Below are 14452 nucleotides of genomic sequence, written 5' to 3'. Positions count from 1 at the left end.
CAACTATAGCTCTTGAATAATAGAAGAGAAGGAGACTTTGGATGGGAAATCATAATTTTTGAATTTTTTCCAGATCCTAATTCATTCTGCTAAAAAAACACGGAGAGAAGTATGTGAATAAAGAGGCAAGAAAAGGCAAAATCTTAATCATGCCTCATGTCAACTTTAAAACTTCAAAAGATGAAAAAATTAATATTCTGCTCTGGAAAGTAGATGGCGCAGGCATTGGATTTGGAGTCAGGAAGACCTGAATTCAAAACTCTTTTCAGACTCTTAGTAGCTTCGTGACCTTGTTCACGTCATTAAATCTCTGCTGACTTCATTTTCTCTGTTTGTAAAATGGGAACAGTAATAGCCACTCCCTCACAGAGTGGTTTTGAGGGGCAAACGAAATCATATAGGAAATGAAATGAAGAAGCACTTTACAAACTCACAAACACTGTAAAATCTATCATTATCACAAATAATAGTAACAAAAATGTTCTTTCCCCTCCTACCCAAAGGCAACACCTTATTTCTCCTTTACCTCTTCTACTCTATTACTTCACCCATTTTTAACTCATTAGTTTGTGAATTACTTAAGGGAAAGTACGGGCTTTTGCCTTTCTTTGTATCCCCTCCAAGAGAGGGGAAGTTGCAGCCTTGAGGTCACATAGGGCCCTCCAGGTCCTCAAGGGCTGCCCTTCGACTGAATCCAAATTTCACCGAACAAATCATCTTAATAAAAGGATTTGTTCTATAAAACTTGGACTCAGTCAAAAGGCTGCACCCAAGGATCTAAAAAGCCACATGTAGCCACCAGACCTGAGGCTCCCCACCCCTGCCTGGCACACAGTAGGTGATAAATAAATGCTTATTAACTGTCTGACCAGCACCTCCCTCCCCAAATGCTGTTAAGAGGAAGTTGAAGATTTAAAAAGTGTTTGGCGCACAGTATAGCTACAATAACCATATTATCCTCAACACTTGTCTAGGTCGTCATGGAAAGTTTGATCTCTTGAAAAAGCAAAACAAATGAAAAACAACAACCAAAGGGCCTAAGGAAAAACAGAGTTTAGGAGAATATAATGAAAACTTAGCAATTTAAGGGTATAAGGTATATTCTTAACATATATATGACCCATAATATAGGCATCTATTGAATTTTTAAAATGCTATTTTACTCCGAAACCAATATAACATAATTATTCTACTACACTGCCAAAAAACTAAGCCATAGAAAACAGTTAAAATATGGCACATGTGGAAATAAAATAATATTTCTTCCTTTTCCTTACCACCAAATGAGTCATGGGTAACATGGGTAGCTAACCATGGTCACCATCAGTAGGAAGGGAGGACTTCTACTTTGTCTCTTTTCAAAACAAAAGAGAACTGATAGTCACAGCCCTAGTAAAATGAAACAAACATCATTCTCTTGTGTCAGATCTATATCAATTATAATTTTTTAAGGAAATAGATTCAAGAGAATCTCATTTGAATTCAACTTAGCTAAAGAATATTTCTTAATAGGAATTAGCTTCTGTGATAGTCATACTCAACACTAAAGTAATATTTGTTTTGTACTTTTACTCCTAGATGTCAACAGTTGAAATGCATGTCATAGAAAACATTTCTTCAGATCTCTAAAATTAAATTTTCACAGATTAAAAATGACAGTGTCAATCTCTCTAGGATTTTATTACTTTTTTATAACTTCTAATCCTTTGATATTTGTCAGGAATATTTAAATATCTCAAGTGATGCTCATATGCAAAAACCCTATACCTATTCTACAATGATATATGGCCGAGCTGAATTCTGATATGCTTTGATTCCTCCTTTCCCCAACCTAATACACTCTCAGAATCATTTTTTTTGGTCAGTTTAAAATTTGTAAAGAACTTGATAGATATCAAATACTAAAATTTCTATATACTAAGAAATGATGATTTCATATGAAAGTATGAATTTCTATCACATAGTTTGTTTTTTTAATTTAACTTTGTAGTACCCACACTGCCATTCTTGTCTGACTTACCTTCTATGTTTCCTTCTTTTTGTGTATTTTTAGAAATCTTTCACTGGCATTCTTTCTTTCTCTTTCTTTCTGTTTTTCTTTCTTTCTGTCTTCCTTCCTTATTTCTTTCTCTCCTTCATTCCTTCCTTCTTTCTTTCTCTTTCTTTCCTTCTTTTTTCTTTCTTTTCTTCTTTCTTTCTTTCTTCTTCTCCTTTTCCTCTTCTTCCTCCTCTTCTTATTCCTCTTCTTTTTAAAAAACATCATTATTACAGACACATGCTAACTGTGTGACCCTGGGCAAGGTCTCTCACTGCTCTAGGTGACTCTCTAAGACTGCAATCTCTAAGACTGCAGCAATGTAGATCAGTTGTATCAGCGATCAGTGATGTAGATCTACACTGGCAGAGGAGATTTCTTTAGCTACTAGTTCTCTATATTAATGAAATAATAGATCCAGTCCCTCTTCTTATCTGTTACTTCTACCCTTCATTCCTCTCCCAGGGAAATCTCTATTAATTTTAATCATATTTATGTGCATACATTTTTCATTTCCTTCCAGTCTCCTTTCTCTGTGAAAACATTACCATTCAATTGTTCACCCTCCTGTCCATGCCAAAATGGGGCAATAATTGCGTTTGTGATACTTGGTCTCTCTCAGTGACATTACTGAAATTCAGTTCACCTTGCTGGGCTTCTCTGTGAAAAGAGGAATTTGGGCTACAGTTATCCATTCTACATCACAGGGGTTAGGGGCATGCACTCCCACAATTTAGAAAATCAATATGAAATTTTTTGGCCCTTCTTTCATACCAGAGAAGTCTGAATTTGTTCTTTTTCTTTTATGGAGTGTTTACAGTACCATATTGTAAAATTTGGCCATAGGCTATGTGCAGGTCACTGTTAAGTAAAAAATACTACGGCTTTTGCAACTTCCTCAAAATTCCCATTTATAGCTATTTCTTATGCCAATTCATGAGACATTGAAACAGCAATGGAGAAAATTGCAATGTGAAAGGGGTATGTGTATATGACCTCTCTGGTTTCAGCTGCGTTTCCATTACTCAAAGTTAACATTTCTCTATGATATCTCCATTCTACCCTGAAAGCTCATTACTTCATTGAGGAAGAAGTGACATGGCAACAAAAAACAGAAAGGTACTCTATTCTCAGAATATGTAGTAGGTAGGGATAGAGAAGAGGGAATGGAAATGACTGTTAACATTTTCTTCCAGCTCAGCACATCAATACATCTGTCACTGTCTCATAGGCTAAGATTTCTACTAGAGTCCCAATGGCTACTCCAGCCAAAAGTCATTACTTTAGGTTGAAGACATATCTCCTCTGATACTGTCATGACCTTGGCATAGGTCCCCATCACCTCACACCTTCCAATTTTGGTCTTCCTGCCTCAAGTCTCTTCCTACTAGCATTTCAGCTAACAAATGAATCTTTCTGAAGGGTGCATTTGATCATTCTCCATCCCTCTCCTCATTTGATTAACTCCACTGGCTCTCTATTATCCCCCAAGACCAATTATAAAACCCTTTGTTTGTCTTTTAAGACCCTTTCATAACCTGGCCCTTAACAATAACCTGGTTCATAATCTGGTAGGAACCTTTCCTCACACCTTACTACCCTCCAGGTATTCTGCAATCTAGTAACATTGGCCTACTTGATATTTCTTGATCAGGATATTTTATCTGAGTGTTTCCACTGGCTATCTATCATGTCTTGAATTATCTTCCTCTTCACTTTTGGCTTCTTTCAGGTTCCAGATATAACCCTACCTTATAAAATCCTCCTTAATACTGGCACCTTCCCTCCAATATTATCTCCAATTTATCTTCTACATATTTTGTTTGTAAATTATCATTCGCATATTGTTTTCCTCCATAAGATTGTGAGTTCCTTGAGGTCAGAAGATAGTCTCTGCCTTTCTTTGCCTCCTCTGGACTTAGCACAGTGTCGGGTATATAGTAGGCTGTTAATAAGTGTTTGTTGACTTGACTTAATATGGAATTCATTCCAGTTAGCAGTGACTTGAGGTAATGATTGATTTTCCAACAATTATAATAGCAGAAGTTCACAATCTGAAAAAGATTATCTCTAAATTCTCTAAAGATTGAATTAAAACATACCTGAAGAAACCTGGGCAAAAAGTGGTCTGATTCAATCCCCACATATATGTGCAGCAGCTCCAAAAGGGAAAGGGACTGGCAAAGGCGCATCACAAGTCCGATAGCATAAAAAGTGTCTACCATAGAATCTGTCCCCAGAATGAAAAATATAGTTGCTACACATTACAGAAAAACATAAAACATGATACTAAAATACAAGTCTATGAAACTTTTAGTAAAGAATTTTCACTGGCTATTTGTCAGTCAAGACTGACTTCATGAGGTCTCATTGTTTAAGAGAGATATTCTGGAGCTCTTGAATTGCAAGTTCCAACAGACCCTCTGGCAGATATTTTTTACAAGGCATGACAGTAGATAGCTAGGTGGGACAGTAGATAGAGCACTGGGCCTCTAATCAATAAGGCCTGAGTTCAAATCCTGTCTTAGGCACTTATTAGTTATATGACCTGGGCAAATCACTTAACCCCTGTGTGCCTCAGTTTCCTCCTCAATACAGGGGGGATAATACTAGCACCTACCTCCTAGGACTGTTACAAGGATAAAATGAAATAATATTTGTGAAGAGTTTTGCAAATCTTAAAGTGCCACATAAACGTCAGCTATCGGATTATTATAAATGTTAGGCATCTTCATCGTTATTATAATTTTAGACTATTATTATCAACATTTTATGGGGATAGAAAATATTTGAGAATTAAAACTCTTCATATTCAATGCTCTTCATATTCAAAATTTTGAAACAACTTAAGAATCCCTGAAGAAAATAATGACTAGAGAGCTTTGTTCACTTAATGTTTCTTATTCTTCATTTTTACATTTTGTAAACCACAATTTCCATTTCTCTTAAGTATAGAAAGCATTTCCCCCCTAACGACTCTCTGAAGGGGAGAGATAAGTATGTTTATACACATTTTAAAAAAGGAGGAAACTAAGAACCGGAGATTCCCTTTATCACTAACTAGGTTCTTCCCTGTTACTGTTGCTGTTTTAGAAGAAATGTGCATTGTAAATGCTTATTTATAGATAACTACACAACCCCAAGATTATCATGGGGCTATGAACTATGCCAGCATTTACCATGTGGAGACCAAACTGAAGTCAAACTATTACTTAATAATTTATAATTGTTTAATAATTTTCTAATATTGTTGAAGAAATTATCCATTTTTAAAGACCTGAAATGCTGCCAAAAATTAGTCTAATTGTTTTTAGGAAAGGCTATTTGTTAGCATTAATGATTGAAGTATACTCATGTAGTTAATCATCATAATACTTCATCCACAAATAATGAATCATTTTTCCAGTGAGAATTTGCTACCAAAGAGCAAACCAAGACCTTCAGAGTGGGTAACAAGTCCTTCAGAAGCAGAGGGTATCAAGGGCACTGCTTCTGGTTGTGTGACATATTTACATAATTTTAGGAAAGAAGTTAGAGTTGAAAAAATCTAGTTCATTGATGATGTGCCTGAGGATGTATAATTAATAACATTGAATTAGAACTGTATTCTCCAAAAAGAGATAGGAAGTCAGTCATAAATTCAAAATTATATATGTATGTTGTTAGCTCTTATTTTAATTTAGTTTCAAGCCCAAAAAAGAATGGTAAGATGTTGGATGCAGTTGAAAGAACTTAAAAGGAAGAGTCTTGAGTTCCAGTACTGTCTGTGTCATGGACTATGTGGACAAATCATTTAAACACTTTGAATATCAGTTGTTTCATCTGTAAAATAGAGACAGCATGGCATCTAAAGCTAGATCAGAGGTTCCCAAACTTATTTGATCTACCACCTCCTTAAAAAAAATTATTCAGCATCCCCCTAGAAATCTAGTTTCTTTAACCCTTTAACAGTTTTTTTTTAAAAAAATTACATCATTTCAAAAAATATATATATTTTTAAATGACATATCTTAAATTTAATAATTTATTCTAAATTTGTGGGGTCTTTTCCTGCACTGAAATTTTGTTGACACAATATTGCATCATATAACCATATACTGTCATATTGTAACAAGTCATTACGTGCACATATTTCTGCCAATGCATGGAGACTTCCCAACAATGTGTGGCACGATTGTCTGCCAACACTTGCTTGTTCAGACCTGTCAGTCGACTTGACTACTGAACAGTTATAATTTGTACTTTGCATTTTCATGAGGAAAATAACGCAATCACTATAAATTTAACCCTTACACAACAGATGAAAAGTATATGAGCAGTTTTTCAAAATTTTCTTATCTTGTCCTTTCCTTATGTTTCCTCTGCCCTCTTATTTTTATTCTATGCCCTCTCAATTACACCCAAAACTACTACTGCTACCCCGGATTGTTCCAGCACCCCCAAAGAGAAATATAGTCCACTTTGGGAACCTTTGATGGTGCACTGGATTGGAATCAGTGATATTTGAGTTCATATCCTGTCTTATTCATTTTCTAATTGTATGACCCTAAACAAGTTACTTAACCTCTGTTAGGCTCAGATTCCTCATCTTTAAAATGGAGATAAAAATAGCACTGAACTTACAGGTGAGGATCAACTGAGATACCATATACAAAGTGCCTCGTAACCCTTACAGTGCCATGTAAATGCTACCTACTACCATTATCGCTCTTGTTAAATGAGAGTATACAAAAAGCATTTTATAAATGTAATATGTGAGATATGGTTATAAAATTATAACTCCTCTTGGCCTAAGAGTCTTCATTTGTACAATGAGGATTTTCCCTCTTCTCCCAATGGACTGGGACTAGATAATTTTCAAGGTCTCCTCTAATTCTGTCAATAAAATGGCTATTGGGCAGAAAGCCCAAAATATGGTTTTAATAATAAAAGGTATCATTTATATAGAATTTCTTATGTGTCTGGCACTGTGTCAAGCACTTTACAATTATTATCTCATTTGATCTCACAAAAACCCTGGAAGGTAAATGCTATTATTATTCTCATTTTATTGTTGAGACAGAGGTTAAGCAACATGTCACACAACTTAGTAGATATATGAATCTGGATTTGAGCCAGGTCTTTAGGACTCTAGGTCCATCATTCTATCCACTGCACCACTTGGGTGTCTTGATGGTAAGATGGCAGACTCCATGATCAAAAGGGAGACTCATAAAGGAATTGAATTTGATGGACATTTTAAGGGCAAAATAAAAAAGTTTTGACTTTTGAAGAAAAAGTGCAGTAACTGACAATATGCGAAAGCAATTTAAGGATAAAAGGTTAGGAACACAAAATGAAAAATGTGTGATATGAACATATCAAAAGGGTAAACATTAAAAAAAGAAAAAAAAAACTAGAGATCTTACCTTTCCCAAATGAAAAAAATCTGACGGTCATATTTGTAAATATCCATGAGTGTCCACAGAACTGAATTAAATAATAAATGAAAAGGTAAGTATTCATCCTATACCTGTAAACACAGAGAAGCTTAATTAAAATTTTTTTTGGAAAAATGCCCAAAAGATGGAGGAAAAGCCTAAGAGTGTGATGCTTTTAGATTTGAGTGGATCAATTTGCACTTTGTAAATAACCTGAAACTTTTGAGTAAGTTCTTTTTCACCGGGCAAAAGATAGAAGACTTTGAGTAGCTCATTTTCATGTGAAAAGATCATTAAAGCAGCTGAACTACAAGTAGAAATAATGAACTTGAGCCCTGGGTGTAGACTGACTGTGTAACTTTTCCCCATTCACTCATTCACTTGAACTAATAAGAGAGTCTTAAAGTTAAAAAACTGGATAAACTCCAGACTAGTTTTGAAGCTGCATCATCATTGCCTGGTTTTGGCCTAGTCTGCAGTAAAGATTTGGGAAATGAACTATCAAATCTCCAAGAGTTAGAAGTAGGTCATTCACTAGGGAACTCTGAAGGATTATTGAATGAAAGTTAAGCCTAAAGGGTGGTCTTAATGGAATTTCTTAGATCTCTAGCTTCTTGCCTGGGAGATGAGAGGTTTTAGAATGAAGGTACCAAGGAAGCAGAAACCTATCCTTGTTCTTTCTGAAAGAACAAAGTCCAGTCAAGGACCATAGCTGAGGCCAGAGAAGGAAGAGGCTTATGAGAAGCAATAGAAAACCAGTCAGGGCTCTAGAAAGGATGCTTTCTTTTCCTTATGGGGATCAGAAAGTCTGTTTACTTTTATTTGTTTTAAATGCTTATTATGTCTTTATAAACAGTGTTAACCACAGGCCTAAATGAGTCTAAGTGTACTAACTGGAAAAAAGAGTAAATGAGGGGGAAATATTTCCAGGGAAGAGAAAAATGGGAGCTAGCATGTAGGTGTTTTGCTAGAGTTAAGATTGTGACTGGGGGCTCAGAGCGAAAAGAAAGAAAGAAAGAAAGAAAGAAAGAAAGAAAGAAAGAAAGAAAGAAAGAAAGAAAGAAAGAAAGAAAGAAAGAAAGAAAGAAAGAAAGAAAGAAAGAAAAGAAGAGAAAATTAAAGGTCTTTTGATATAACTTCCATTTTTATCAGGAATGCTATATGATAAAAAGATAATATTTTTTAAAATTATATGAGAATCTTACCAAATTCTAAAAAATCCATGAGTATTGATAGAACTAGCTTATGTAATAGATGAAAATGTAGGTATTTATCCTATTGTAGCAGTCAGTAGTAAAGTGAAGAAAGGGTAAATAGGAGTGGCTGAAAAAACCGTACTCACCCTGTTCCATAAATATTACAAAATAATTGTCCTGGAAGATCATATTTGGTTTTGCTGTTCAAAAGAAGACCATTCATTTGAAAAATAATCCCAAATCCATCTTTTACTTTGTTACTCCAAATATGACACCACTCTTTGAAGGGATTCCTAACAGGTAATACTGTATGTTGTTGATATTATTGCTCTATTATGATTGTGGTGGTTGGCGATATGCATTCTTCATTCATTTTCTTTTTTCTAAAGGAATTATGAGATTAGTCTCTTTTGAGCTACCATAGATCTCCCGAAGAAAGCTGTAGTATGGGACAATGAAAAGAGCAGTGGATTTGGAATCAGATGACCTGGGTATGATTCCTGGCTTTGTTGGATACTGCTTGTATTATTTTGAATAAGTCACTTACTCTCTCTTGGTCTCAGTTTTTATCTGTAGAATGAGGGGGTTGAACTAGATGACTTTGTTCTAATTCTATGAGTTTTTGTTGTTGTGGTTAACAGCAGTAGTAGCAGAAGTAATGATATTTCTTAACTACCTGTTAATAGCTTGGGTTTGTTTAAACACAAATATTCTATGAATATTGCAACATTATTTCATAATCCTTGATGAATGTCTACTCTTGCAGTTCACTGAGAATTTAACAAAACAAAAACATTTCTGAAGTTATTACAAGTAAGCAGAGACATTAAGACTCATGCTATGAAGATTTGGCACAAAATACCTGTTGGAATCATTCCTAGAGTGGTAAGTTTTGAGTTACATAAATAACTGACCAGTTTATAGCTGTGATATGAGGACATGAAAGAAAATGCATACATATACTCTCAGACACAGTTGACTGTTGTTAGATTTGCTGAATTACTTTTTTTCTTTTACAATGAATTGTAGGGTAAAGGGATATACTCAGAAACAGATGTAGGGAAAAAACAAAGGGCATTAATAAAAAAAAGATAAATTGAATGAAGTCCCCATATCTGCTCTTTGCTACTGGTGTGACCTTAGGTAAGTCATTGAATCTTTTCTTATCTATGTAATGAGAAGGTGAGCTTTGAAGGCTTCAAAGGTCCCTTTCAGTTATGAATCTATGATCCTATGGACTATTGATTACACATAGAAGTAAAAAATTGTGATTAAGCACATCTTTAAACAGTGGAAAGACAATAATCATATGAACATAAAAAACTACACACGTACACACAAACACACACATGACTTTAGAATGTACTACTTTTTGTTTATTTATTTAATTTTTATTTTTAGTGTATTTACTCTCCAGCATCAGTGGAAAGAGTTTTGATAAAAATTTTCATTTATTAGCCATATGTAAACTGAGAAAAGTAGAGAGCCCAGAAATCTCTGCCTCCTTTCCTCTAAAACTTTAAAATACAATACACAGCGTGAAACTCAAGGTGTACCATAGAGACAGCATGGTTGAGTGAAAACTACCTGTATTTGGATTCAAATGACCTAGGTTTGAATCGCAGCTCTGTGATTCCTACCTGTATGATGACCTTGGACATCATATCATCCTATTATTCCTCTCTGGGGCTCAGTTTCCTCAGGTGTAAAATGAGAGGGTTGGATTAAATGGCCTCCATGGCCCCTTCCAACTCTAAATTCATGATACTATGAGAAATATAGGCAATCAAGAATAGGCTATAGGATAGAAATAATGAAGATAGTTCTTATAAGAGTACAAAGTTAAATTGTGTGGAAGGGTGACAGTGCAAACTGGGAGTTGTTATCCAGGACAATCCAACCAGGAATCTAGGAGAAATTTAGCCTCAGAGTGGGTTACCTAAATAACCAGGAGCTTCCTTGTGCCAGACCTTTGCCTGAGCCCCTACAGGAGACAACGACCATTCTTTCTGAAAAAATCCCACTGTCTGCTTAGCCCCAGCAAAAGTCTATTTTGTCAGGAGCCTCAACTCCTCCTCATCCTCCCCCACATCCTGTCATTCCTAGGACCACTACTTCCTCTAACTTTCTTGGCAAGAAAGAGTAGAAAGGCTGGAGAAAGCCCAACCTGGAGGGTAATGAGAGGTGGCGAGTTGGCGGGGAGTATGGATGATAGGTTTTGGAACTGTCAAGAGGCGGGAAGTATCTTGGCAACTTTTCCTGATCCAAGATGCCAGTTAGAACTCTGTGCTCTACGGCTGTTTCTGTCTACTTCAACTCACCCTTAAATTTCCTTCCTTTCCCTCATACCCCTTTTTCCAAGGTGCATTTCTCATGAGATAGCTACCAATACTCTGGGGGCTCCACTCCCTGTTTGACTCCCACTAGCTCAGCCCGGCCAGCCCCGCCCCACCCCTCCCTGCCCAGCCTGGGCTAACTTTGTCCATCCTCTTTTCTCCTCCCTTTCGCCCCTGGCTGCTCCCCGACCCTCTCCCAAGCCCCCAAAGCCAGACCTGTCGTGCCCAGCACCAGGGGTCTCCGCGGCAGTTCAGGGTCTAGCTGTCACTGCCTCGGGCTGTTGGCTCTGCTCTGCCTTCCTCTGGGGAACCCAGGAGTCCGGGGTACGGGAAGGGGTGGAGCGCCCAGGGCTGCTCCGCGACCCCGCCCCTGCCCTGGGGCGCCCAGCCTTTTCTCCTTCCCCCACTTCCTTTCTCTCCAGCCCCACGGGAACTCCCTAGCCACTTGTGGCTGCCTTCAGCCTCTCTCCCTGCCCCTCCTCCACGTCCTTTAAGGAAGGCCTTTACATTTTCTTTCCGCTGCCCCCCGCCCCCCCCCCCCCCCGTCCCCCACCAGCTGCACTTGCAGTCCTGGTTTTGTGGAGCCCAGCATTTCCCTCTCCCTCCCCGCTCTTCAGAGGAGGCAAGTTGACCCTTTGCTTACTGTTTCCTAGCGTTTTGAGAAACCATCAGTAAAGGGATATCCAAAGTCCCCTCCAGGACTCAATCTTTGAAAATGTGATCCCGTGTATAGGCCCCCTTGGATCAGGGGTGCAGTGGCTCCCAATCCCAAATTCCTCCTTGCTCTGGGATTCACTGCACTGGGAATGGTGATGTTAGGTAGTTATTTTCTCTGAGAAACTCAGTGCATTTTACAGGAACTGAGAATTTTCCTTGTGATGAATTAGCCCATTCAAACTGCTTAAGATGAGAGAGAGCCCAACTCCTCTTTGAAATCTGGGAAATCGAAAGAGCTCTGAGTTACAAAGGCTTAGGGGTGGAAGGCAGGTATGGGCCAAAGAACACCCATTCAGGGGCTTTATAGCCATTTACTTTTTCTGACATGGGTCGTTTCGTTTCTTTCACTGTGTGTCTCTCTGTATCTGTCTGTCTATCATCTATCTGTCTATCTATCATCTATCTGTCTGTTTATCTATCTATCTGTCTGTCTAGCTATCTATCTATCTATCTATCTATCTATCTATCTATCTATCTATCTATATCTAACAATAATAAAGGAAATTCAGAAGAGAGGAGGGTCAGCAGTAAAGGTCTATCTAAATGGGGTGAGAGTGGAGTGCCGACAAAACCTGACAAAACAACAGCAGGCCATGGGAGGATGGGAGATGAATGAGCACCAGCAGCTTCTGGATTTATCAGTCCACAGACAATAAGGGGGTCACACAACTAGTCAAAAGGAGATAAAAGGGGTACCACTGCTGAAACTAGATACAATGCCTATATATGCATTGCCTGTATATGGATCTTGATCACAGTCCTGCATTGCAGTGCCAGGGTGAGGAGGAGCACTAGCACACCAGACCTTGTGGCCACAACAGAATAGGGATCCTGGTCACAGTTCTAGAGCAGAAAAGAGTGCTTGTGGTCACTCATGGACCAGAGAGCGTTGGCCACACTTCTCCTTAGATCATACCATCTTGGAAGAACTGAAGATTTATCAACCTCCAGAACTAGCTCTGAAAACAGCTGCCACCAAAATCTTGGGACAGAACCCTCTCCACCATAGGAGCAGAGTCCAATTTTAACATAAGATTAAAAGTCAGGAAATAGGATAACAAAATGAGAGAACAGCAGAAAAAGATCCTGACCACAGAAAGTTGCCATAGGGTTGCCATATGACCATAGGGTAATAGGCAAGCTCAAAACACAAAGTCAGAAGAAAACAACAAAATATGAACTGGTCTCAAGCCTCAAAAGAGCTCAAAAAGGATTTCTTTTTTTTTAAGGGAAAAATTGATTAGTGTTTTCAAGCAAACAAGAAGTAACAAGGTTTTTTGAACATTCATTTTCCCACTTGCTACTATTTTATTTTTCCAATTAAATGTAAGGATAATTTTCGACAATCATTTTTATAAGATTTTTAGTTCAAGTTTTTTCACCCTCATTCCATCCTCTCCCCTGTCCCCAAGACAGCAAGTAATATTATATAGGTTATACATGGGAAATCATGTTAAACATATTTCCACATTAGTCACATTGTGAAAGAAGAAACAAAAGAAAAAAACACAAAAAATAAACTCTACAAAGAAAGTGAAAACAATATGCTTTTATCTGCATTCAGACTCCAGCATTTTCCATCATGAATCTTCTGGAATTGTCTTGGATCATTCTGTTTCTGAGAAGAGCTGAGTCTATTCTAGTTAATCATCACACAATGTTATTACCATATACAATTTTCTCCTGGTTCTACTCACTTCATTCAGCATGAGTTCATGTAAGTCCAGATTTTTCCAAAATCTGCCTGCTCATCATTTCTTATAAGAAATGTTATAGCATTATAGTATTCTATTACATTAATATATCACAACTTGTACAGTCATTCCCCAGTTGATGGGCAATCCCTCAATTTCCAATTCTCTGTCATCACAAAAATAGAGCTGCTATAAATATTTCAAAAAGGATTTTAAAAAAATCTGATAAGAGTGACGATGGTGGCCTTCAGGGTGCTGTGGTTGGGATGTGGGCGGTTGCTCTGAGGTTTCCTCGAGGGGCCAGCTCAAGTCAGCTGGGCTCAGCCTCCAGCCCGGGGTCTCTGAGAAGTGGTAGAGATCCAAGAAGGCAAGACAACTATTATTGAAGGCCAAATCATAGAAACTTCCAAGGTGGCACCAGATCCTCCTAACCCCTCTGGCCAGTGCCCAATCTGTCTTTGGAATCTGAAACACAAGTATAACTATGTGGATGTCCTTCTGCTGAGTCAGTTCATCTGACCTAATGGGGGAATGCTGCCATGGAGAATCACAGGTCTATGCATGGAAGAGCATTGGAAAGTGGAGGAGTGTGTAAAGATGGCTTACTGGGCAGGTAGTTTGCATCCCTTCCCCCACCTCAAGAAGTGAGCCTCCTATTCAGAAATATTGAAATGATAAGGTCTGCTACTGAATCACAGGCCTAAGCTTCCTGAAGGATTTGTTCCCAAGAAAAAACCCCAACACAATTGGTACCTGACTCATTGGGCTCCTCGCTCTGTCAAGCCCATCTTAAAGAAAGGTCCAAAATGGAACAAAGTTCAAATGGCTGTGGGCTCCCCTCTGCTTAAGGATAATGTCAACTACACAGGCAAACCCCTGGTGATGTACCACTAAAGGGAGATGTTGACCAAAGCCCACAACCCCTGCTGATGGGAGCTGTCTTCCATCATTCCAACAAGGAAGGACTAGAAAGTAAATCCAGCCTAGAACTGTTGTAGACCTAGATGTCTTCAAAACTCGTTATTCCTGACCAAAAGGTGGACAGAGGGAAAGG

General features: G+C 37.9%; 1 protein-coding gene and 1 pseudogene across 3 annotated transcripts in view; one reads left to right on the top strand and one right to left on the bottom strand.

Moving 5' to 3' along the window:
• The window catches only part of HACD4 (3-hydroxyacyl-CoA dehydratase 4), a 37965-nt gene extending 26589 nt beyond the window's left edge, over window positions 1-11376 (bottom strand). Inside the window, exons 1-3 of one of the 3 annotated variants that reach the window (XM_072596669.1) lie at window positions 11204-11376; window positions 7444-7547; window positions 4138-4265 (exon numbers count right to left, since the gene is read on the bottom strand). In XM_072596669.1, coding sequence (XP_072452770.1) covers window positions 4138-4265; window positions 7444-7540 — 225 coding nt within the window. In that variant the 5' untranslated portion in view covers window positions 7541-7547; window positions 11204-11376. Of the gene's footprint in view, window positions 1-4137; window positions 4266-7443; window positions 7548-8797; window positions 8816-11203 lie in introns of those variants that run through there. The other 2 variants (XM_072596668.1, XM_072596670.1) reach the window with 2 other exon arrangements.
• Window positions 11377-13635: 2259 nt separating this feature from the next.
• On the top strand, window positions 13636-14061 carry LOC140531564 (large ribosomal subunit protein mL66 pseudogene; annotated as a pseudogene).
• Window positions 14062-14452: the final 391 nt, after the last annotated feature.

Source organism: Notamacropus eugenii, chromosome 3, assembly GCF_028372415.1.
Source record: "Notamacropus eugenii isolate mMacEug1 chromosome 3, mMacEug1.pri_v2, whole genome shotgun sequence".
Taxonomy (NCBI): domain Eukaryota; kingdom Metazoa; phylum Chordata; class Mammalia; order Diprotodontia; family Macropodidae; genus Notamacropus; species Notamacropus eugenii.
This window is presented reverse-complemented; position numbering and strand designations above follow the sequence as displayed.